The 22,683-nt window shown below is 41.1% G+C and overlaps 1 protein-coding gene across 9 annotated transcripts in view; it reads right to left on the bottom strand.

The window, feature by feature from the left end:
- The window catches only part of PLCB4 (phospholipase C beta 4), a 400,724-nt gene that overhangs the window by 146,905 nt on the left and 231,136 nt on the right, over window positions 1-22,683 (bottom strand). For all 9 annotated transcript variants that reach the window (XM_074318158.2, XM_074318162.2, XM_074318160.2 and 6 more), the window contains one exon: window positions 13,216-13,314. In XM_074318158.2, coding sequence (XP_074174259.2) covers window positions 13,216-13,299 — 84 coding nt within the window. In that variant the 5' untranslated portion in view covers window positions 13,300-13,314. The remainder of the gene's footprint in view (window positions 1-13,215; window positions 13,315-22,683) is intronic.

Genomic DNA, 22,683 nt, shown 5'->3' with positions numbered 1-22,683 from the left:
TAAAGCAAATGGGTGACTCAAAGAACTAAAGAGATGTTTGGTTCTAGCTTCCATCACCGAACTTTAGAAAAAAGGTTAAAAGTCATACATCTATATCTATATATATAACATAATACATATTTTCACACACAAAAAGTTGGAGATAAAAGTTTTCCTTGATCTTCTTAGGGTCCCCTGGCTGCGTCTGAAAATTAAACTGACAAACACAGATTTGGAAAAGAAAAACATATAAATTTATTTAAAATAAGTTTACTTGATCCAGGAGGCTTCATAAGGAAATGAAGACCCACAGAAACAGTTAGACCCGAGTATTTTTATACGACGATTGATGAAGAGCGGACAGTCACGGAGGAATATAATAGTTCAAAGGTCAAGGAGCATAAAGTAAGTGCAGTAAACTGGGGGAGACTTAGCAAGGAGTATTTGTTTGGATAATTCTTGGAGTCCCTTGGTCTTCAGAGACATAAGAATGTTCCTTTCCTCCAGGTATAGGGAGGGCATCTTTCACATGAGGGTTTTATGACCTGTTTCAGGAAAGGTGGGGAGAGATCCTGCTTCTGCTGTTTTCTCAAACTCCTTCAGCTTATAAATACTCAATATGTCACGGTGCCATATTGTAGGGTAGTGTGACCTGAATCCCATTGTTTGTACATGGCAGCTATTTTGAGTCATAATACAAGTGGCTGTGATTCACGTATGTTTTCTTTATCAATACATCAGTTCTGGAGACTGGCTCCATCGATTACTACATGTTAGATAGTAGGCGATTCCTTAAGCTTTTCTTTCTTTATCTGCAGAATGTGGAACAGAATCTCACTTAATCCTCACAACCATCTGAGGGTTTAAAGAGGTGATCGATGTCAAGTGCTTAGCACATTAAAAGTCAGTAGTTTAAAGAGCTCAGTAAAATCTAGTATGTTCAACTCCTCAGGAAAAAGAAAAGTCTCTTATTGAACAGCTGTTTCTTTTCCTCCCGGTTATCTGCATTGCCTGTTTTGGGGAGATCAGCTGTAGAGAACTTTAAATGGATTTTTTTTCTTCCTCAGGAACCCTGAAACTCCTTACCTTGCTCTATGCCTAGTGGTTCTCAAACCTGACCTATATCATCAGCAACACACAAAGGGAGGGCTCTTAAAGCACAGACTGCTGGGCTCCACCCCCAGAATTTCTGACTCAGTGGGTCTGGGGTGGGGCTGGGGACCACACTTTGTGAGTCACTGCAGGCTAGCCAGTTTGGGATGTTTCCGCTGTGTGTGACCAGCTATGTCATTTCAAGCCTCGGTTTTGCAACCTGTAACATGAGGCTAAAATGAAACAATGTTTGTGTAGTACTTACAAAACAACACCATTTATACAGCACCTGGTGAGGTGCTACTAGAGGCAGACATGTCTACTGAAAGCACTAAAAACCACCGTTCCTGAAAATGACAAAAACAAGCAACATAAAAATCTTTCCTCATAATTTTCAGCAAGAAAATTCACTCACATGAAGTTGAGTGTAAAGAAAAGCAATTTTATTACTCAAGAAGGGTCTTCCAAATGATTTGCTTTAAAATATGCTGTACTTGTGTATTGCATTTGACTGTTCATTTGTTGACACTTGAATGAACTCTATTACTTCAACGGCTAGACCACATGCATTAGCAGAGTGCAATCCCAAAGAAAATGCGCAAAGAGAATGAGGCCAGGATATCCTTTGGGCCTTCACCAGCAGCCTGCAGATTCACAAGGCTGCACTCAGCAACTCTAATGAAAGGGATGCTTGGGCCACTGTGCTCCTGCAGCCTCAGACCCGGCTTGAAAGAGCTAATACGGAACATTTTCCTATTTACACTTCAGGCGAAAAAGAAGCAATAAACAACCAGCACTGTCACGTTAGCCATTGAATTTTTTTTATTTTTTTTTTTAGCCATTGAATTTTTAACTAAATTCTTTAGCATAGCGCATTAGTATTTCAGAGACCTATGTTGCTCCTCAACTAGTTCCTTATGTTTTAATTTTCTCAACTCATTTACACACGTTCTATTTGTTTTGTGTTGTAGTTTTTTGTTTCCACAAGCTCCTTCGAAATCAAACGCCACCCCAGACAGATTTCCTTCGCTAGTTGCAGAAAGGATGCGTCTCCCGTCTTCCCAGGAATAAGCAGTCCTTCCTGTACCCTTGACCTTTGAATAGCACCAATCTCAAGTATTAGAGTTTTCCCTGAGACTGACTCAGACACTATTTCATGGGTGAAATGCTTCTATTTTTCCAAGGAATAAGTATCTTCTACTCTTGTGAATGAACAAAAGCAAACTCAAAGAAACTTCACAGAGAGGGGACAAACATAAAAATGAGTGAGGCTGACTCAGCAACTCTAATGAAGAGAATGCCTGGACCACCATGCTTCTGCGCACCTGCACACCTGCAGCCACAGATATGGCTTGAAGAGGCTGACATGGAACATCTTCCTATTTACACTTCAAACAAACACAAGTGGAGCATCTTAGAAAAGACAAGAGTGGTTGGTTATGCAGCAAAAGCCGATACAATGATAGAAAACAGCGAAAGAAATGCAGGATGACTAAAATAAATATAATAATACATTTGTAAATGTTGAACTCAAATTACCTGAAACTGAAGGTATCATCAGCACCATCAAAACTAATCTGTTATTCGTTTCTGTGTAACATTATTTGTCTTCTAAGCTAGGTGTGTACAAACTACAGCCCATGGGTCAAATCAAATTGATCTGTTTTTGAAAGTAAAGTTTTATTGGAACACAGCCCATTCATTCATTTACAGATTGTTTATGCTCTATGGCTGCTTTTGTGCTACAAAGACAAAGTTGAATAGTTGAGAAAGAGACTGTGATTCATCCAACCTAAAGTATTTAATATGTCGTCTTTTACAAAGTATGTTGACCACTCTTCGAAGTCTTTTCAACATGAAAAACCAACTACATAAAACGTACCTAAGATAACTGTGGTTGATTGCAAAAAAAGCCACAGTTCTTCAAACCTTCCTGTAGCTACATACTTGCAGTGTGACTTTGCAGCTCCTCCCATCAAGAAGTGGAGTGTAGGTCCCCACCCGTTGAGTCTAGGCTGCCCTCGTGACTTGTTTTGGCCTGGAGAATGCAGCAGAAACCTGGCTATGTCCAAAAGAGAACAAGCCCCTCCTGCTTGCAAGAGGGTGACAGATCAGCTGGAGTGGGGATGAGACGGCCTTGCTAAGGCCATCCTAAATCAGCCCTCACCTGGCCCAGCAAACACTTGAGTGTGCTCAGCTGAGCCCAGCCCTGAAGGCTGACCACAGAATCATGCACTACATAAATGGTTGATGCCTTAAACCACTGAAGGTGATTAGAATATGCCACCCAAAATGTCACTTTGGCATATGATTTTGAGCTGAAGGGAATTGAGAAACAACAGATGCAGAAAGAAGCCTTCTCAGAGCTTCCCTTATCTAATTAAAAGCAGAACCGTCTGAGAAATGAGGATTTCCATAAATCCCCTCTCTGGGGAGCTTTACGGCTATGAAGCAGAGGGAAAGTCAGCACTAAGATGACTCTGCACAAACCTTACTAAAATAACCCTTATCCTCCATTAATTTTCCCACATCTTGACCTTTTCACAATTTACTACCCCTAGAAGCCCAAATCCTATTTTTCTTTGTCTAGTCATTTCTCCACGATATACTGCCCTTTGTTAAAATGGTATATAAGCTTCTGAGACTAACTTCTTTGGGTTTCACTTCTTTTCTGTGAAGCTCCTGTGCATGTAAAAGTATTAGCATCAGTAAAATTTATTTGCTTTTTCTCCTGCTAATCTGGCTTTTGCCAGTTTAATTCACAAGCCCCAGGCTTGGAAACTAAGAGGGCAGAGGAAAAGTTTTCTCCCCCTCTGTCATTAAGCTTTGGTGTGGTTTGTTATGCAGCAAAAGTTGATACAATCATTGAGTGACATTTGATCCTTTTCAACCTTTGTTTCTTCACATTTCTAACTCCTGCTCTTTCCTCCCTTTCGACCTCATCACTTCATTACAGATCTGATGTTGCATCTCCAGATGAGGGCTGATTTAGGATGGTCTTAGCAAGACCGTCTCAGGCTTGTTGCCTCTTGTCCTCTGAGCCTCCCTGTAACTTTATTTTCCAGTCAGTCAAGCTTGAGGTCGGTAATACCTTCTTAGGGAAATTGTCTCTGATTGTTCTAGTACTTTTAGATTTCTCCGTTCTCTCAATCCTTGGGTAACTGTCGGCACAACTTAGCTCCCTTTGGTATACATCTCATTTAACACACGTTCCCATTGCTTGAATCAGGCACAGCTTCCTTTTCATAAAGGGCAGTGGCTGCATCTTCCTCCAGCTCACACCCTCAGAGGCTGATGGTGATGGAGGGCAGGTCAGTAAACTCTGTAATTTGAAATTACTCTTCTAACCTTATCTACAAGTAAAGGAACAAATGTGGGCTAGGGAATCTATGTATTGAAAACCTGGATTATCCTGGACTTCAGTTAATAAACCTCCCCGTCTGAGTTAAGGCAGAGAATGAAAGGTGGAAGGTGTTAAAAGCCATTTACTGGCAGAAACTTTAGGATTCTGATTATGAGTGCTAAGAGTTGAGTGATAATAGCTTTTGAATGTTTCCAACAGTATGCATTGAAGTATTGGCTGAACAGTTTATAGAACAGACATGGTCTCAACTATGGTGGAGTCTTTGCTCTGAAGAGGTATCCACACACACTGGGCACCTCGTACACACCTACCAGGAGCCTCTGGCACAGGTATAGTGTCCTCATTTGAGGCGAGATGGAAGCTCTCTCAGACAGGTAAAAGGACTTGCTCAAGGACATAACTTGTAAATGTCAGGGTCAAAGCTCAAACCAGAGTCTTTTGTCTTCAAGTCAACTTACTTTCCGGAACTTTCCAAATCATATAGACCTTTTCTTAAATGCCTTATGCTTGGATGACAATGAACTCTAAGCTTTGAGGGTTTGAGAGAATAGATAACATTATCAGCACTGCTGTTTTAAAGGTTTGTCTAGACTAGAGGAAGGAACATGACTGAGTGTTTTTGCAAAATCCTGGCTGATGGATTTTTGTAACCTTGCAGCTTTGGATTTCAGTGTTCAAACCAATGAAGTGCCCAGGTGCCTGGTCATAGCTTTCTTATCATGTGAGGAAGAAGTCACATGGCTATGATGGCAAGAAAGGTAACTGAAGGCAGGTGGCCATAGAATCACACAATCCTTAGGTGAAAAATATACTCTTCAGACTCATCTGTCTTACCATCTCCTCTTTTCTAGCACAAAGATGTTAAGGAAATGGCCTACAGAGATATAACCAATAACTACAACTCCAGTTCACCTTCCTTAAATTCAATTCCTGGTGTCTCCAACCACACTCTCATATCTGCTTCATGCATGTTACCCCACCCCCTACAAACCATGCTCCACACAGCTACCAAAGTGTCTCCCAATGTAAATCGGATCATGTCAGTCCCTGTGGAAATGGTTTCCCTTAACAATCAGAAAGAAAAATCCAAACTCCTTGTCCTGATTCTACACCACTGATTCTCGTACTGGAATCCTTTGAAGGGCTTATTAAACCACATATTGCTGGGCGCATTCACAGAGTTTCGGATTCATCTGTGAGATGGGCCCAAGAATTTGCATTTTTAATAAGGTTCCAAGTGATGCTGATGATGCTGGTTTGGGGACCACACTTTGAGACCTGCTGCTCTACACGATGAGGCATCTGCCCACTTCTAAGACTTCTCTTCTTACCATGAGTCCACACACGATGTGACTCCAACCAGGATGCCAGCAGTGGCCCTGGGAGTGGAGGTCTGAGAAAGGAGGAAAATGCATCCATTTGTTCCTGCTTTTGCAGAGTTTAGTATGATTTTCAATTCCCTTTTTGTTCAATTTATTTTTAACTAAAACTTATGTGATTTCTATTATATGCAAAATGTTTCTTAACTACTACAGAAGATATGACGATAAATACCGTTTATCTCAGGAAGAGGAACAACGTAAGTGCATCCATATATGTATTTCTTCTCTGGCGTTCTTTTTGTGTGAATCAGAGTTTGCCCAGCTTCCTGTGCCAGAAATCTCAACTTCATTTTACACGTCTTATTCCCTCTCTCACCTTCTACATCCACCGGGTTAGAAAATCTTCTAATGGATTTTCATACTCAACCGCTTCCCTTATCTCGCACATGTCTGACTGTCTACTGGGTCCTTCAATCCAGCTTTTCCCTCCCAGACTATTCACACAATGAACCCAGCCATACCCGCTTTCCAGTCATCATTCAGACCTCATCCGTCCCTGCTAAGACTTCCTGTCACTTTCAGGATCTCATGCCAATGCCTGGGGCTGGAAAGTAAAGCCATTTAAGGTGTTGACACTGCCCATCTCTACAGCTTCAGCTGCCGCCCTCCACCAATCTCCCTCTGTCCCAGCTGGACAAGCCGCTTCCCTCCATTCCACATGCATGACTTACACAAGCCATGGACTAGCCCTCATCTTAACTGTGCTTTGGTTGGCTGATTGATTGGCCTGCTCTCTGAGGCAACCCAGGTCAGTCCCCTGGACCCATTATCCTTCCAAGCTCATCACACCACGGAGTGCCCAACACCCCCCTTCCTCATCACAACTTGACTGTGGGGGAAAGTGCAGGGGTGAGGGTGGCAGGGCATCTGGGGCCACATGCTGAGGGCCTGCAGTTTCAAACTGAAACATTTGGACTTAATTTGGTGTATAATAAAGTGATACCAGCAAATTTTTTCTTTTACTTTAAATGTCTGATTCTAAAAGGGACTGGAGCCTGAAGAGAGTGCGACTTGTGGCAAAGCAGCCAAGAACTGAACCAATATTCACCAGGCATATGTAGTAATAGGTCCCGTAGAATAAACACTCAGAAATCGAACTCTGTTTAACTCACTTTCCTACTTTTTCTCCGGCTCCCCTTACTCCAAATTTGGAATTATATTATTTTTGCTTTTGTAATTGGCACCTTTTACACTTTAAATAATAGACGTAAGTCTCTATGTTATGCACCATCAACTAATTATCAACATTACCTCCCACGGAGACTATTAATCCTCTAGTCTCTTCCATTTCCTTAACTCCTTGTGCTTTCCAACATCTGTCTGCCCTCTTACCTTTCACATAGTTAATACCTTTTTCATTCTCCTGTCAATAATAATTACATATTTTGCCTACCTTTAGGTTGATTCTAAAAGCTGAAAGACAAGTATCATCATCATTATGATGACTTTGTAAGTATCCTTCACTGTAAATACAAGTAAAATGCCACAATTCCACTTTCTACTCTTGAGCTCAATATCCTGATCCCGTAGGTACATACAATTCAGTTTAAAGGACCCAAAACTTGGGAATAAGATGAAAGATGGCTACCTAGCCTTTCAGCATTATACAAGACCATTATCTAGAGACCCACCGAAGAATGACTTATTTCTGTAGACTATGACTTTGTTTGACTTACTCTTGTGTAGGGCCCAGATTCTCTGAAGTTAGTTAGATAAGTTACAGCTGGTTTTGTTCTATAGCAATGCTTGTGATTTGTGTCTGGTAGGAAAGATAACCACAGAGGTCAGTTTCATGGCCCTACAGAGCAACAGTCAGTTTTGTATCTAACTGATAAAACTTGTTTCAGTTCTCCTTTCCGGACTATACGAAAACTCTCTTCCTCCAATGTTCTTAGAACTAACTTCTGCTGGTGTCCTCACTGAGGAGTTAAATGAATTTTTAAGTCTAAATACTTTCTACAAGGGTTGTGCTTTTAGTGTTTGGGGAATTATATTTGGAAACTTCTTCGCTTCACTGATGAGCAGCATGGGGTGTGTAGGCTGCTTAGGTCTTTTGGAGCTTCACTGTGTGGCCCACACTTTGATTTCAGCAACGCCTTGGAAAGAGGCCATATTTGGCCTGTCCCACTCGGCCCAACTTTAGGTTGATCCTGCACTTTGGTATTTCTCTGGGTTTGACAATTGCCATAATTGTTTCTGTTTTCTTGGTGGCAGTTGTAAGCACCAACTGGCTCTATTTATGTGTGTAGGGGAGGGGGTTGGAGGAGGGAGGTGGGAGGGGCTAAAGACCAAGGCTTTACCAGAAAAAGACACTCCATCTGGGCAGCTTGTTTCAGATGCAATAAGTCCCATGGGTGAGAAAAAGGGGTGGCCCAAGCTGAGATCTGTGATGTAGGGAGGCCAATTGGTACTGAAATGAGTCATTTATAAAACATTTAAATCTCTACTCCAGCTGCCACTAAGAAGACATGACTGATGATATTGTAGATTCCAACTAAGTGAACTAAAAACTGCTTCTTTTTTGTTGGGAAAGAAGGATGGTGTGGGGACAGAGCCCCAGAAAGCAGTTTCCAGGCTCTCGGCCTCACATAGAAAGGTGTTGGCTCAGGTAGTAAATGGCTAACTGTGATTGCATGGCCATCAGCTGTGGCTAGTTGGCCGTCAGCTGTAACCAGTGAGCCATTGGCCACTAATATAACTGCTGTGGCTATGCTAGCAGAGAGAGAGAGAATGGGGGCTAGCAAGAAGATGGCAGCTGGGCTGGCAAGTGTGGATGGCGGTTTGCGGACAGTGTGGATCCAGCCTCCAGTGAGAGTATAGTGCCGCCAGAGAGAATATAGTGGTATGACTCCCGTACCTATGGCTCCGTGGGTGTTCCTTTTTGGCCTCGCCATATCCTGCGTTCTTGTATGGGGAGCGGGAGCAGAGACCCTGCAGGCCGCCCCGCACGACAAATGGCACAGCGAGCAGGGTCCCCCGCACGACAGATGGTATTTTAAAATCTGGTTATAATGTAGTTTGAGCTGATTGTGCTGTCCAATAAGATAGCCATCACCCACAGGTAGCTATGTAAGTCCTAATTAAAATTAAACAAAATTAAGAACTCAGTTCCTCAGTTCTGCTAGCCACCTTTCAAGTGCGACCAGCCACCCATGGTAATGGGGAGCGCAGACATAGAGCATGTCCATCATTGCACAGTTCTGTAGGTGACTGTTTTTCTATAGAAGGAAAGCAGCATTCTTCTTAAGGATAAAGATCTTTTTAAATGTAGTTTATTTTAAGGACCTACGTTGCCCTTCAAAGTTATGCAAAAAGGGAAGGTCTTGAGAGAGTCTGGATGGGAGAGTTTGAGGTGAAAAGGAAGGCAAGCGGCCCAGGATGAGAAGGGATTAGAATTTACCATTTTTCTCTTTTGGCGTGAGATGGGGATTTTTTTTTTTTTTTCTTTAATTTGGAAAAGTGGCCTATGGAAAAGAGGAAAAGGGTAAATTGGAAAAGGCCTCTGATGGAGAGATTAAAAAAAAGAAACAGTAACGTGCATCTTGGTGGGAGAGTGGGGCAAACGAGAGGACAATGAGAAACACCCCTTGGCCAGGCTGACTAATGAAATTGATTCGGCGTGATCGCTGACGTTTAATCTGAAAGTGTGTCCTGTTGTGTGCCGCCATTCTCCTGTGCTACCACTCAGTCATTAGTAGAAGTCTACTTCACATAAGGTCCTTGTTTTGGGGATTTGACAATATAATGGGTTTTGGAAAAGGAACAAGCTAGAACTGAGGACAGAGAAGTAAGAAGGCCTTGATAATAGGCATATTCACCAAGAAGTGTAAGCACCTAGGAATCCTAGGAAAGACGGGGGAGGGCCTCGAGGAGTCAGGGGATGGGGTCTTCAGCCCTTCAATATGGACATGAGAGGAACGGCTGAGTTAGAGACATTTGGATTGTATGTGCTTTAAAAAGCACTGCTGTTTCTCTCCTCTGCAACAGAAAAAATCTCTATTTTTAAAGATTTAATAACAAGCATCGCTTGGAAACAAAATATAGTTTGCATTCAAGTAATTTCTAAGTCAAATAAAGTTAGATTAAAAAACAGATTTAGCAGTGGCATGGGAATACAGAGGCTACAGTGCAGGCTGTTACGTTAGGCAGCTTCTGAAATTGTGGGCTACTTCAAAAGAAATCCCTCAGCAATGCAGAATAAAATCATGCTTAAATGCAGTTGCACTGATCACATTTACTGACAAGATAATATATAGTTTTAGAAACAATGGCCAGCAAACACTTTTTTTTCCTGACCTAGTGAGTGCTCACCCACTGCTTAAAACACTTTCCTGTCTTCTTTAAAACAACCCATGGAACATAATTGAATGTTTACCTGATCCTCCAGGCCATGGAGATAGTTGTCATATGATGCTGAAGGCATTTATACCCCATTTATAAATAATGGTCTCTTTTCTATGATGCTTTTGGGACGCTCAGGTTGTGTTTCCTCTAATTCCAGTTCCTCCCACTTACTGTCAGCTGTCATTTCTCACTGCTGCTCATGCACAAATTGTAGAAATGAACCTTTTCTGCTTATATTTTGTTGCCTTGAATATTTTAATGGCTGTGGCTCCAAAGGGCAGAATTATATAGGATTGGGAAATAAAAACTGGGACAGTCCAGCTTGAAATACGATTTGGCTTTCTGGTTTTATACGTTGTTATAAAGAGACATACGAGTATTCGCTTTATGAAGTTCATTTCTTTTTTCTTTTTTGCTTCAAACACTAGTGAAACAGCACTTAAGAAAGTTGAAAGCTTAGTTATATTGTATTTAATACTTGCTCAAGATTTGTTTCCTCCTAACATGACCTCATCTGTAGAAGAACCTGGAAGAAAAGCAAATACCTTTAGAAGTCTAAGCAATCAGTGTTTTCTAAATGTGAGTGAGCTGTGATGATTAATAAAATCATCATGAGAAATAAAAATAATTCAGTGATGATGGACTTCTAGTTCATCAAATCACATTTCACTTTATCAAAAAGCACTTTTTTCTCTAATAAGTTTTTGCTTATATGACAGTAGTAGAGATACTCAGCCAGTGACTACATTTAATCTCTTTAAAAAGACCTTCTCTGAGGAACTAGAAGGCATGTAGCATTTTTTACTGATTCTATAGATTTCCAGAGCCTGGGAAACTGCCTTAGAAAACCACAAATCTTTTGGGACACTCTAGTAGATTTAGGGAGTGATGTGTCTCATTAGCTTATAACAGTGAGCAATGGCCATGAATCATCTTGGTGATGCTGGTGCCAAACCTAGACCTGGCTTACCTGGGAGAAAGACTTGGAAACGTGTCCAAGCTAGTCTGAGGCCTTTGCTAAGTTGTATAAAGTAGTTAAAAGTAGTCAACTGCCAATAAACTTACTTTGTATTAGGCTTGAACTATATCAAATTGTTGATATTGATAATTTTAAATTTAAAAGATGAAAACGTCATATGGTTTACCCTAATATTTTGTATCTGTTGAAGTACATATCCCCACATGGATGTCAAGGATTATCATGTCTTCTCACCATTTCAGTTATCAAGAAAATGAACAAACAAACAACAAAAACAGACTGAATTAGAATCAATTCTATCTAAAATCCCTTTTGATACTAGACATCTACAGTGAGTTTGGCACCGTTAGTCCCTGAACAGAGAAAATTAAGTAAAATATAGTTCTCAACCTCAAGAGACTCAAGAATATACTAGGAGAGAGAAAAAACATTAAATAAAATGTGAATGCAGAGTAATATGTGCAAGGGAAGGTAGTGGCACAAAGAAGTTATAAATTCTTATTGACTGAGTCAAGGAAGATATCAAAATGGTGGAGTTTCTCATCTGAGTTCTGAAGCACGAAGAGAAGTTCACCAGTCAAACAAGGAGGAACAGGTGTATTTCAGGGGCAGCAGCATGCACAAAACATGTACGTAACAGAATAGCTTATTGAGGGAATTGTAAGTGGATTTTTATGGCTGAAGCAGAGAGTGTGTGCAGGAAGCTGGTGGGAAATGAGGTTGCAGAAATCAGCCTGAGCCAGATTATGAAAGGATCTCATTCTGACCAGTTTCCTTTATCCTACTATATGGAGTCATGGAAGCATTTTAAATAGAGGACGAATAAGTTCTGATTTATATTTTCAAAAGATTATGATCACAACTATGGGGAAAAAAGAAAAACAAATAGAAAACAAAACAAAACAAAAAAACAAAACTAAAAGAAAACTGCCAAAGAATTAACTAACATTGGTTGCCTCCAGAAACAGAAATATTTTCTATTTCTTCTTATAGCAGTTGTCCTTTCTGGGAAGCAGTAAAGTTTCAGTCATATAAATTAGCTGTCACTTCAGTGCTTTAATTTAATACAAGGAATAGTGACTTAGTTAGGGCTCATCCTTTGCCTTTCTCAATTTTGTTTACTTACAAAGCAACTATGGTATAAATCTAGAGAGTATTATAATACACGTTTTAGAAAAACCAGTCAACAAATACTGAGTCACTTCAGCCCACAGACCTCATGAAAAGGCCTGACAATCTGAACATCTGGGAGGACCACCACATACATTCAATTAGCCACTACATACATTCAACTGATTCTGAAAGGAACCAACTTTGACTCTAAACTAAGTAATGACAAGTTTTACATTTCACTTTTCCTTAGTGGCAATAGTTTCATCACACACTCTTAACTCCAATTCACCACAAATTTAAGTGCAATCTAACAAAAACAAGGCATTTACAATGCTATTGAGGCTTCACCCCACCTACTTAAACCTTCTGAACAGATGGAAAGCCCCAAGCCCCTGCTCTATGGAACGTCTGGAGCCACTGCCACCTTGCAAGGGCACAAACGATAAATGACAGAGCAGAGTCATGCAAAACTTAGGTCAAAATGTTCTGTATAAATGAAATAAGCAAAGCAAATGACTAGCACAAAGTCAAATCACTGTTACATTTGTAACAAACAGAAAGTTTTATGTAGAAAGCCTGCCAAAAGCACTTTATTAAGCAAAAAATGTTGCTACATGAAACCCATCTGTAAAATGAAGATAATAGTAGCAACAACCTTATAAGGTTACTGTGAGGAATTACACAATTACATAAAATGCTTTAGAAGATTGTCTGGCACACGGTGAGCACTCAATAATTTATAGTATCGGTGTCATTATATCTGGCATGTGGTAAGTGTTCAATAAATTACAGTATCATTATCATTATTATGATATCTTATAACTTGCCTCTTTCCAACAATTCCAACCTATAAATCTCAAAGATGTTCCTACTTCTGTCAAAGACTATTTACTCAATCCTGTAATTAAAATGAAATAATTATAAGAATGTTTTGAGCGAAAAGATGAATAATACTTCTTTACCTCTTCGTATCTGTCAAAAATTGCCCCTTCTTGCAAAAAGGAAGGAACTTCCTTCTGCCAGTTAAATTCATAAGGTTTAGCCATGATTATATTCAAGACCTAAAAATGAAAAAGAATATCTCATTAGTATACAAAAATCTAAAAACAACTGAAGATCAAAGGTTAATCACTTTCTATTTATGTGTTTGCAAAAGCTTTTCTTCACACACATAGAATAAGTCCATAAATTGTTTGTTTCTTCTTCTCTTCATCTGACCTCAACTTCCCTTTTCCTTGTCTCTAAACCTGGAGAAATAATATCATTAAGGAATGCTACAGGTGATCATTTGGGAAGCTCCCCTCCCTCTTCAAATCATATAAAATAATAATCATAATAATAGTAATAATAAATCTGATGGCATCAGATAAAAGAAAGAAACCATGCACCTAAACCTATATATAGAGATGCCTGCTGCAAAAAGTACGAGTGGCTTACAAGCCTAGAGTATTACAAGCCTGAAGATGAATGTATGCGCAGAAGGAGTCCACAGAGTGATGGACTGCAGAATCAAGAGTGGGTAGCTAGGATTTTTTAAATCCCTTAGTCCTTTCTTTAGCCCTTTCTCACCCACTCCTCACCTGGACCACTCAGGGAACAACAGAAGTCAACTTTCCAGCAAAGACTGAGATTATGATATTGAAAGAGAGTCTGGGCATTGTTGAGGGTGGCTGTCTGCATCTGGGAATAACAGGGCATTCCTTTTATCCACCTTAGCATCATGCACCGTGGTGTATGTACAATAGCTACAAGCAGGACACTTTAAATGAAAAGGTGAGTACCCAACCATAGCTCACCAAATACTTCAGCAATGCCAAGAACATGGGAGATACACACCAAACAGAATAAGTAGAACTTACACTCAAAGAAACAGTCAACAGGACAAATAGAACCTGCTTTTGGCTTAAGTCTGGCTAATATCCTCAGAGGGAGGAGAGAATGCATTCTGTTCCTAAAACATAACTACAGATTCACGAAATTTTTAAAAAAGATTGTTAAAATTAAACTTTTAATAGAGTTATAAAGAATTTTTTTAATTCAAAGAATTTTTTAAAATGCAAATAATTTTAATGAACATAAAAATATCAATCATAAAGAGAACTCAGATGAAGTAGAGACAACGAATTCTTACAGAAAGCACCACAAAAAGACACAGGAAGCATGAATGAAAAATTTAGAGTTGGAAAATGGAAACAGAAGGTTTAACAACCATCTATATCTATATATCTATCTATATCTCTTTTCTTCATTCCATCTTTGCACTCCAGTTACTCCATACACATATAACAATCTTAAAATCTAATCATGATTAGGCTATAAAGGAAATCTCAGAGTTTTTCAAAAGGTAGAAATTACAGTTGTCATGCTCACTGACCACAACTAGGCCAATTTATAAATTAATGACAGAAAGTGCACAAAATTATACACATAGGAAAGAAACATAAACACATATACATACTTCTAAATAATTCTTGAGTTAAGCAGAATATCAAAGCAGCAATTATAAACTTCTTAGAAATAAAATATGGGAGCATCATACATCAAAATCTAGACATACGACACGTAGCCAAAAAATAGTACAACAATGATTAAGTAAAAGTTAATTTTTTATAAATATTCACATATTAGCTAAAAATTGGACAAGTGTTGGGGAGCGAGAAAGATTAAGGAGAGGAAGAAAGAAGATGAGGGGAAGTATAAACTCACAACATTCATGATGAAAAGGGGGGTGTAATTACAAACAGGAAAAGGTGAAAACTGTAACTATGTGTAGTGTAACCTGAACCAAACTATCTGACAACCAAAAGTAGATGTTTTACAAAGTTAAAAAAAAAAAAATTGGCTCAAGAAAATGAGAATTCTTAAATATACCAGTGACCTAGGAAGCAATTGATAAAATAATAAAATATTAGAGACATATAGTTTTACAGGGGAGTTCTCCCAAACCTTCAAGGTCAATCCTGGGTACCCACATTTTTTCAGGACATAAAAAAAAGTAAAGCTACTACCTAACTCATTTCACAAGTCCCATTATCAGATCCTAACAACCATACCCCACGGTGCCCAACAACAAACCACAGCAACAACAACAACAACAAATTAACTGACTCTACAGCTCATTCTCACAGAGAAAAAAATCTGGCTAAAATATGAACAAATATTTTCCACAAAGTTACTGAGAGTATAATTTGGGATGCTTCAACACTGAACAACAACAAAAAAATGTGACTCACCCACTAAACAGATTAAAGAGAAAAGTCTATTATAAGCATAGCATGGCACACCTTGTGAGGTAAACTTGAATGTGAAAGGTCTCTAACACATACCATTACATGAAAACAGGAAACTACAGAATGATATAAAACATGAACACTCTGATACCATTTACCTAAACACAGTTACAGGATGATACGACGAGTGTAATACCATTTATGTAAATAAACATACACACAAAACAAATATGAATTTCTCGTTTTGTTTTGTTTTTTAAGGAGGGCGCAGCTCACAGTGGCCCATGTGGGGATCGAACCAGCAACCTTGGTGTTACTAGCACCACGCTTTAACCAACTGAGCTAACCAGCCACCCCCTTGTATTTCTCTAAGTATATATATGTGTGTATAAATTATTTAAAAGTTTGGAAAGAACCTTCCAAATTTTATGACCCTGCTTATTTCTGGGGTAGAAATAAGGACTGGGGCTGAAAATCAGGGTATCTTTAGTGTTAACTCTGTGCTGGACGTTTTTATTATATTTCCTATATTTAGAATATAGGAATATAGTCTTACATTTATGTGCAATTGTATAAATAAAAAAGAATGCAAATTTTAAAAAGGAAAAAAAGTTGAAAACATACAGATAGGTAAATGTATTATTCTTTAGTCCCAAACAATTTAAAGCAGACGAAGAATACATTAGGTTACACTAGGTTACGTTTCAAAGTAGCTTTCTCACAATGGCCACTGTTTGTTTGAGGAGGAATTACTCCATTACTCATTACTGACCAGGAAAAAAGCTGGTGAAAGCATGAAGGGCATTCTAACCAGGCCAGCTGAGGAGGGAAGCAGCCCTGCATTCATCAGCACCAAGGCCTCCCATGTAAAGCCAAGAAGACAAGCCAGGATACAGAGGGGGAGAAGGGGGAAGTGCTTTTCCCTAGTTGGTCCATGTTTCTGTCTCTCCCACAATAACTGTAACTGGGTCTCTCTTCCCATCTCTGTCACTCTGTTCCTCTCAGTTTGTCTTCTCTGTGTCTTTCCATGTCTATTTCTCAGTTTCTGTTTGAGAAACACACACACAAACACACACACACACACACACACACACGCACACACACACACTGTAAAGTAAATATAATGTGAGTTAGGTGCCCCTCTGTGCCTTCCACTTGTTGCGTCAGGGGAACCCTCTGTCCGGGTGGCACCCAGACATTGACTCCCCGTCAGCAGGAGTAAACTCTGGGAGGCCTCGCCAGCCCCCCTGGTTGAACAATAGCTGACCCGCCAGTGGAACGCACGAATAGGATCACGTAGGTTGCCCTGTGGCCACAGTCACCTCATGTACATTGTGAAAGTGCCGGAATCATGTCCCCTGCCTTCTACCCTAGATAATTACCCTGATACTTGTGATTCATTGTCCCCATGCTTGCTGATTGTAACCGCTATGGTCTAGCATTCTTTCCCGACTGGTAATCTATTGGAAAAAACCCTATATAATTAGTGTCTTGGGGGAGCCCTAATCGGAACTCTCCGACAGGGACGCTCGCCGGACACACCTGAAGCCAAGACGCTGTCTCGGTTCCCCAGCACCTTGGAAACACTCTTTGGGTGGTGAGAACTCACTGTTGCTCTTTGTTTTACTTTGCTTTATTCTGTCTATCTTACTTACTGCCTCACTTAATAAATAGTGTTTTGCTGCCTCAACTCCGTCTTAGTGTGCATGGTGAATGTGTATTCGACACCCAAATTCTGTGGCCACTTAAAACGTAGCCCCTTGCTGCTACATTTTGGCGCTGTGAGCAGGATATGCAACCACCATGCCATTTGGGAGGAAAGGAGACCCTGAGGCTCCCGTGCCCCTTGTGCTGGGTTGGGAAGAACTCCCGTATTCTCAGCTGGCCCAGGACTGGGCTCGGGGCTCTGGCCTCGCTGAAAACTGGGATACATGGGTCGCTAATGCTGAGCCTCCGCAGCTGCTGACCTGCCTGCAGGCTGTCAGCACTGCAGAAAAGAAGTCAGTTGCTTGCTGCGTTTGGGCAATTCTAACTGCCTACCGAAAGATGAAGAGAAAACAAGGAAAGCCTGCTTAAGGAAAAATTGGAAATGGAAAAAAAATGTGACTTACAAAGTCGTTTGTCCATGTTACAGTGTCAGAATTATATTTTGGCTGATCAGGCTGGAAATTACCAGACTATTGCTGAGACTGCAGCTATTAGGGTTGCAAAATATAAATATAAAAAAAGGAGAGGAAAGGTAAATCTAAGAAGGTGCATGCTGTTACAGCCTCTGCGAAGGCAGATTGGGCTCCCGATACAAGGGATGGGGATATTTGGGATGATATAGATGGTGATCAGGAGGATTGGGATGAACTGGAGGAGGAGGCTTAACGGGGAGATGAGGGAAAACATCTGTTTGGTGCACGTCCTATTGTGCCCCGAGGGAAGAAAGGGATATGGCTACGGGCAACGTAGCAGGGAAAATAACTATTGAAGATTTTACCCAACAAGAGATTAATAACATTATCGAGATTCACCCAAAGGCCAGGTGAAGCCTTAATCACCTGGATGATCCCAATAGTGGATCCAGGGGCTGGAGGGATAACGTTTGATTTCACTGATTGCTTGAAGTTTATATCTGTAACCTCCAACCCACATGTGCAGGCAGCTCTTAGGGACTATCATGTTCAAGATCAGGGCAGGCAGACTAATTTGTTAGCCCTTGCAGCACAGTGCTGTAACCAGCAATATCCCACTGACACTTCATGACCCTCTAGTGACCGTCCATGGTATACGCTGCGAGACGGTATTATGAAATTAAAGGAAGAATGCATGGAAACTGCTATAACGGTTGGAGAGGCGGATGCATACTTTGAGACCCGCGTGGGGGAGTCCCTCATCGTAATGTGTTGGTGTGCACCACTCCGCCTGCTTACAGGAACTTGATGATGACTTTTCTCCTGAGTGAAACCGGGAATACACTGGGAGCGGTCCTAGATAGGATGACCCAGTTAGGGGATATGGGGGATTGGAGAGAGAGCGCACATCCTTCCAAAGGGCAACCCCCAAATCCCAGCAAGTTCTCTAGAAGAGACATGTTTCAGGCCTTGTTAAAGAATGGAGCAAAAAGAGAGGAAATAGATGGGATTCCAACTTCAGATATGTGGAAGCTATATAAGGAAAAGGTAAAGCACGCAAGAAAGGCAGACGTCAGAAAGGGGAACAGAGAGCGAGAGATAGAAGAACCGGAGCTTATGGGATCTAGTGCTCGGCCACCTCCACGTCAGGGTTTATACCCTGATTTTAACCCTTTTCTCCAGGCTGCCCCATAGGGATCAGGCCAAACTCCGGTGTCAATTAACATTGTTAGAAGACATTCGCCCACATATTGATTTGACTATTCATTGGAAAAATGGGTCCCATACTGTAGCTAGAGCTTTAATTGACACCGGAGCGGCAGCCTTTTTAGTTTATGGGAATCCACAGAAATTTAAAGGCCGCCCCTTGACTATAACTGGCATTGGGGGCGCTGAAATTACAGCTAAACAAGTTACTCTTACCATGAAGATTGGGCAGTTTCCCAAAAGAGAATATTCTGTAGTAATAGTTCCCATTAAGGAATACATAATTGGGATAGACATTCTTAGAGGGATGTCCCTAAATTTAGAAGATGGGAAATATCAATTTGCAGTAGAGGCTTTCAAAATTCTGCCTGTTACGGTGGGGTACCTACATATGACTCCAGTTGAATTATCTGAATCTATTAAAATTGTGACATTGAAACAATATCAGATTTCTGGAGGACACCAAGAAATTGAGGCTACAATACAAGATTATGTAAAAGCTGGAGTCTTGGTGCCCACCACCTCTCCTTGGAATAGTCCAGTCTGGCCAGTAAAAAAGACAGATGGGTCCTGGCGCATGACTGTAGATTATAGGGGAGTAAATAAAGTCACTCCGCCTTTACATGCTGCTGTACCCGATACTATTACTTCAATTGAACGTGTGTCCAAAAATTTCCAGGCAACTTGTATGCTGTTGTTGACTTGGCTAATGCATTGTTTACTATTCCAATTGAGAGTAAGTTTTGGTCTCAGTTTGCCTTTACGTGGAATGGGAGACAATACACACTCACTCGTCTCCCACAGGGGTATCTCCATAGCCCTACGATCTGTCACCGGATTGTTACAGAACATTTAGATGAGTTTCCTTTGCCTGAAGGACTGCAGATCACGCATTACATTGATAATATTTTAATACAGACCCAGTCAGAACAGCATACACAGGTCATTCTAGAAGATTGAATTCGGCATATGAGACAGAAAGGCTGGGAAGTTAATCCAGCTAAGATTCAAAGGCCAGCCAAACAAGTGAAATTTTGGGGAATTAACTGGAACAAGGGACATAGGGAAATCCTCCCAAAAGCGAGGCAGAAAATTTTATATTTCCCATCCCGAGGACTAAACTTCAGGAAGCTCAGAAATTTATAGGGCTATTTGGCTACTGGCGAGCCCACATCCCCCATCTGGGAATAATTTTACAGCTATTATACAAAGTTACTAGGAAGAAATATAAATTTGAATTGGGGGAGGGGGAAGAAACTCAGGCTTTTAAACAAGTGAAAATGGCCATCCAAACAGCTTTGGATCTTTGGCCCATACAAGATGGATCAATTGAGTTTCACGTAACTGACTCTGGTCAATACGCTAACTGGAGCGTATGGCAGATGCAATCGGGGAAAAGGGTGCCTCTTGGTTTCTGGTCACGAAAGCTTCCAGAGGCGGGCAGTCTTACACCCCCTTTGAACAGCAGCTCTTAGTAGCGTACTGGGCATTAACTGAAACTGAACAACTCACAATAGGACATGATGTCCTATTAAGGCCCCGTATCCCTATTATGACCTGGATTGATAGTGACCCAGTATCCCACAAAATAGGGCATGCACAAGAAGCTAGTATATCCAGAATACAGCAAAAGCAGGGAAAGGAGGGGTTGCTAAATTACGTGAAATAATAGAGGAATTAACGGATGGCTTTGTTAAGCCCCCACTTGTATCAGGACCAATATTACAATCTCCTGTAAAATGGGGCCTCCCTTATGGATCTCCGTCAGATCAGAAAAGCACCATGCACAGCTTACAGACGGATCGGCCAAACATATTGGCCAGGAGCGGCATTGGAAAGCTGTCGCCTATGACCCTCACTCCAAAGTAACTTTGGAGACAGAGGGCCGAGATGGAAGCAGCCAATTAGCTGAGCTCCAGGCAGTGCACCAGGCCCTTAAGCAAGAACAGGGAGGGCAATGTCATATTTGTACTGATTCTTGGGCAGTGGCGAATGGATTAGCCACCTGGATGCCCACATGGAAAAACAATAATTGGGAGATCCACAGAAGAGAAATTTGGGGAATGCCAGTACGGGAAGAAATCTGGGAAATTGTACAGAAAACTAACGTATCTGTTTTTCATGTAGACGCCCATACTAAGAAGGATACGCTTGAATGTCAGCACAATCGACCTGCTGACCAACTGGCAAATATAGCCACTGCCTCACAAGACGATCACAGGAAGCTGCACTGGCAAAATGGATCCATTACCAAACTGGACACCTAGGGCCACAAGCTGTGCACAGGTGGGCACAGCAGTCGGGAATTCATGTTCCCCACTCAGTATTAAAGGAAGTTAATAATCAATGTGAAATATGTCAAAAGGATCCACGATGGTCCACTCCAAAAACTGTAACAGGGGACTTGGCCAGAGGCAATCTGCCTGCTCAAATTTGACAAATTGATTATATAGGCTCATTACCAAAGAGTAGAGGATGCCAATATATTTGCACCTATATTGACACCTATTCTGGAGTATTAGTGGCCATTCCTTTTGCTCGGACCACTCAAAAGAATACTTGCAAATTATTTGGGCCACTCAAAAGAATACTTGCAAATTATGGAATTCCAATTCAAGTGTGGAGTGATAATGGATCCCACTTTAAAGGTAAGGAGATACCGGTATTTTGCCACCAACATGGAATAGAATGGTTGTATCACATCTCTTATTATCCACAAGCATCAGGCTTAATTGAGAGAAGGAATGGCTTACTAAAAGAGAAATTAAGGAAACTGGGACAAAATTCTTATCAACATTAGAAAGATAATTTACCTATGGCCTTACAACAGTTAAACAACAGACCTCTAGGGGATACTACTCCCCTCGGCCGTATGTTAACTCCTAATGGCCCACCAGAAAAACATCTGAACAAAGTTTACAGTGGTGGGCCATAGATGAACGTGCCAACCCCCATATTTGGGAACTCTAGAGTCAGCAAGCAATGATCTAAGGACGCTGGAAGCGATTGATACACTGCCTGGGCAGATTGTCACCATCCCCACAGGACTGGGGACTGAGATTCCCACCAGTCATTTCAGCTGGATTGCACCTCGATCCAGCTTGGCAGTGAAAGGACTGCACATAATGGCTGGAATAATTGATGCAGATTATGTTGGTGAAATTCAAGTATTACTGCATGTTACATCTGAAGCCATCACCCTCAATGCACAAGACCGCATTGCACAATTATAGTCCCCTATCTGAAGGGGCAATGGCGTCAGTTAGATGCCCCTCCTCCTGTAACAACCCAAAACAGGAGGATTCGGCTCCTCTGAGCTAAAGGGAGAGACAAGAGTGTGGGTCAAGCCCACCCCTACTGCCGCTCCTCTTAAGGCCCAAGTGGTTGCCACAGGAAGTAATACCTTAGCAGTAATGCTTCCTGGTCAAGAAAAAATTGAACTTCTGCCCTCTAATCAAATGTTTCTTCGGGAAGGAACAGTGGTCTTGGAATTGGACGGCCCTAGCCTTGCTGATTCTGACTTGGACGGCACCAGCGGACTCCAGACCCATCTCCTTCCAACGTGATGAGAACATCTGGATCTACCTAGCCAAGACTGTAATGAATGCTTCGGATTTCTGCTTGACTGAAGGGACCTGCGTTGAACAAACTTTACCTTCTTGTTTGATAGGAGTGTGCCTCCCCAACTGGACTCAAGTTATAAATCTGACCAAGGGTCCTTTACTGAGAGAAAAATGTATTGATGTAAATCAATTAGGCCTCCCTTACGCCTGTAAGACATTTGATATGTTTTCTATCCGGGTTCAGAATGTGACTTCACCTTGTGATTGTGTTTTCTTTACCAAAGGTTTTAAACGAATTAAGGATATATCTC

This window comes from Rhinolophus sinicus, chromosome 13 (assembly GCF_057876585.1).
Source record: "Rhinolophus sinicus isolate RSI-liver-muscle chromosome 13, RSI-T2T, whole genome shotgun sequence".
NCBI lineage: Eukaryota > Metazoa > Chordata > Mammalia > Chiroptera > Rhinolophidae > Rhinolophus > Rhinolophus sinicus.
This window is presented reverse-complemented; position numbering and strand designations above follow the sequence as displayed.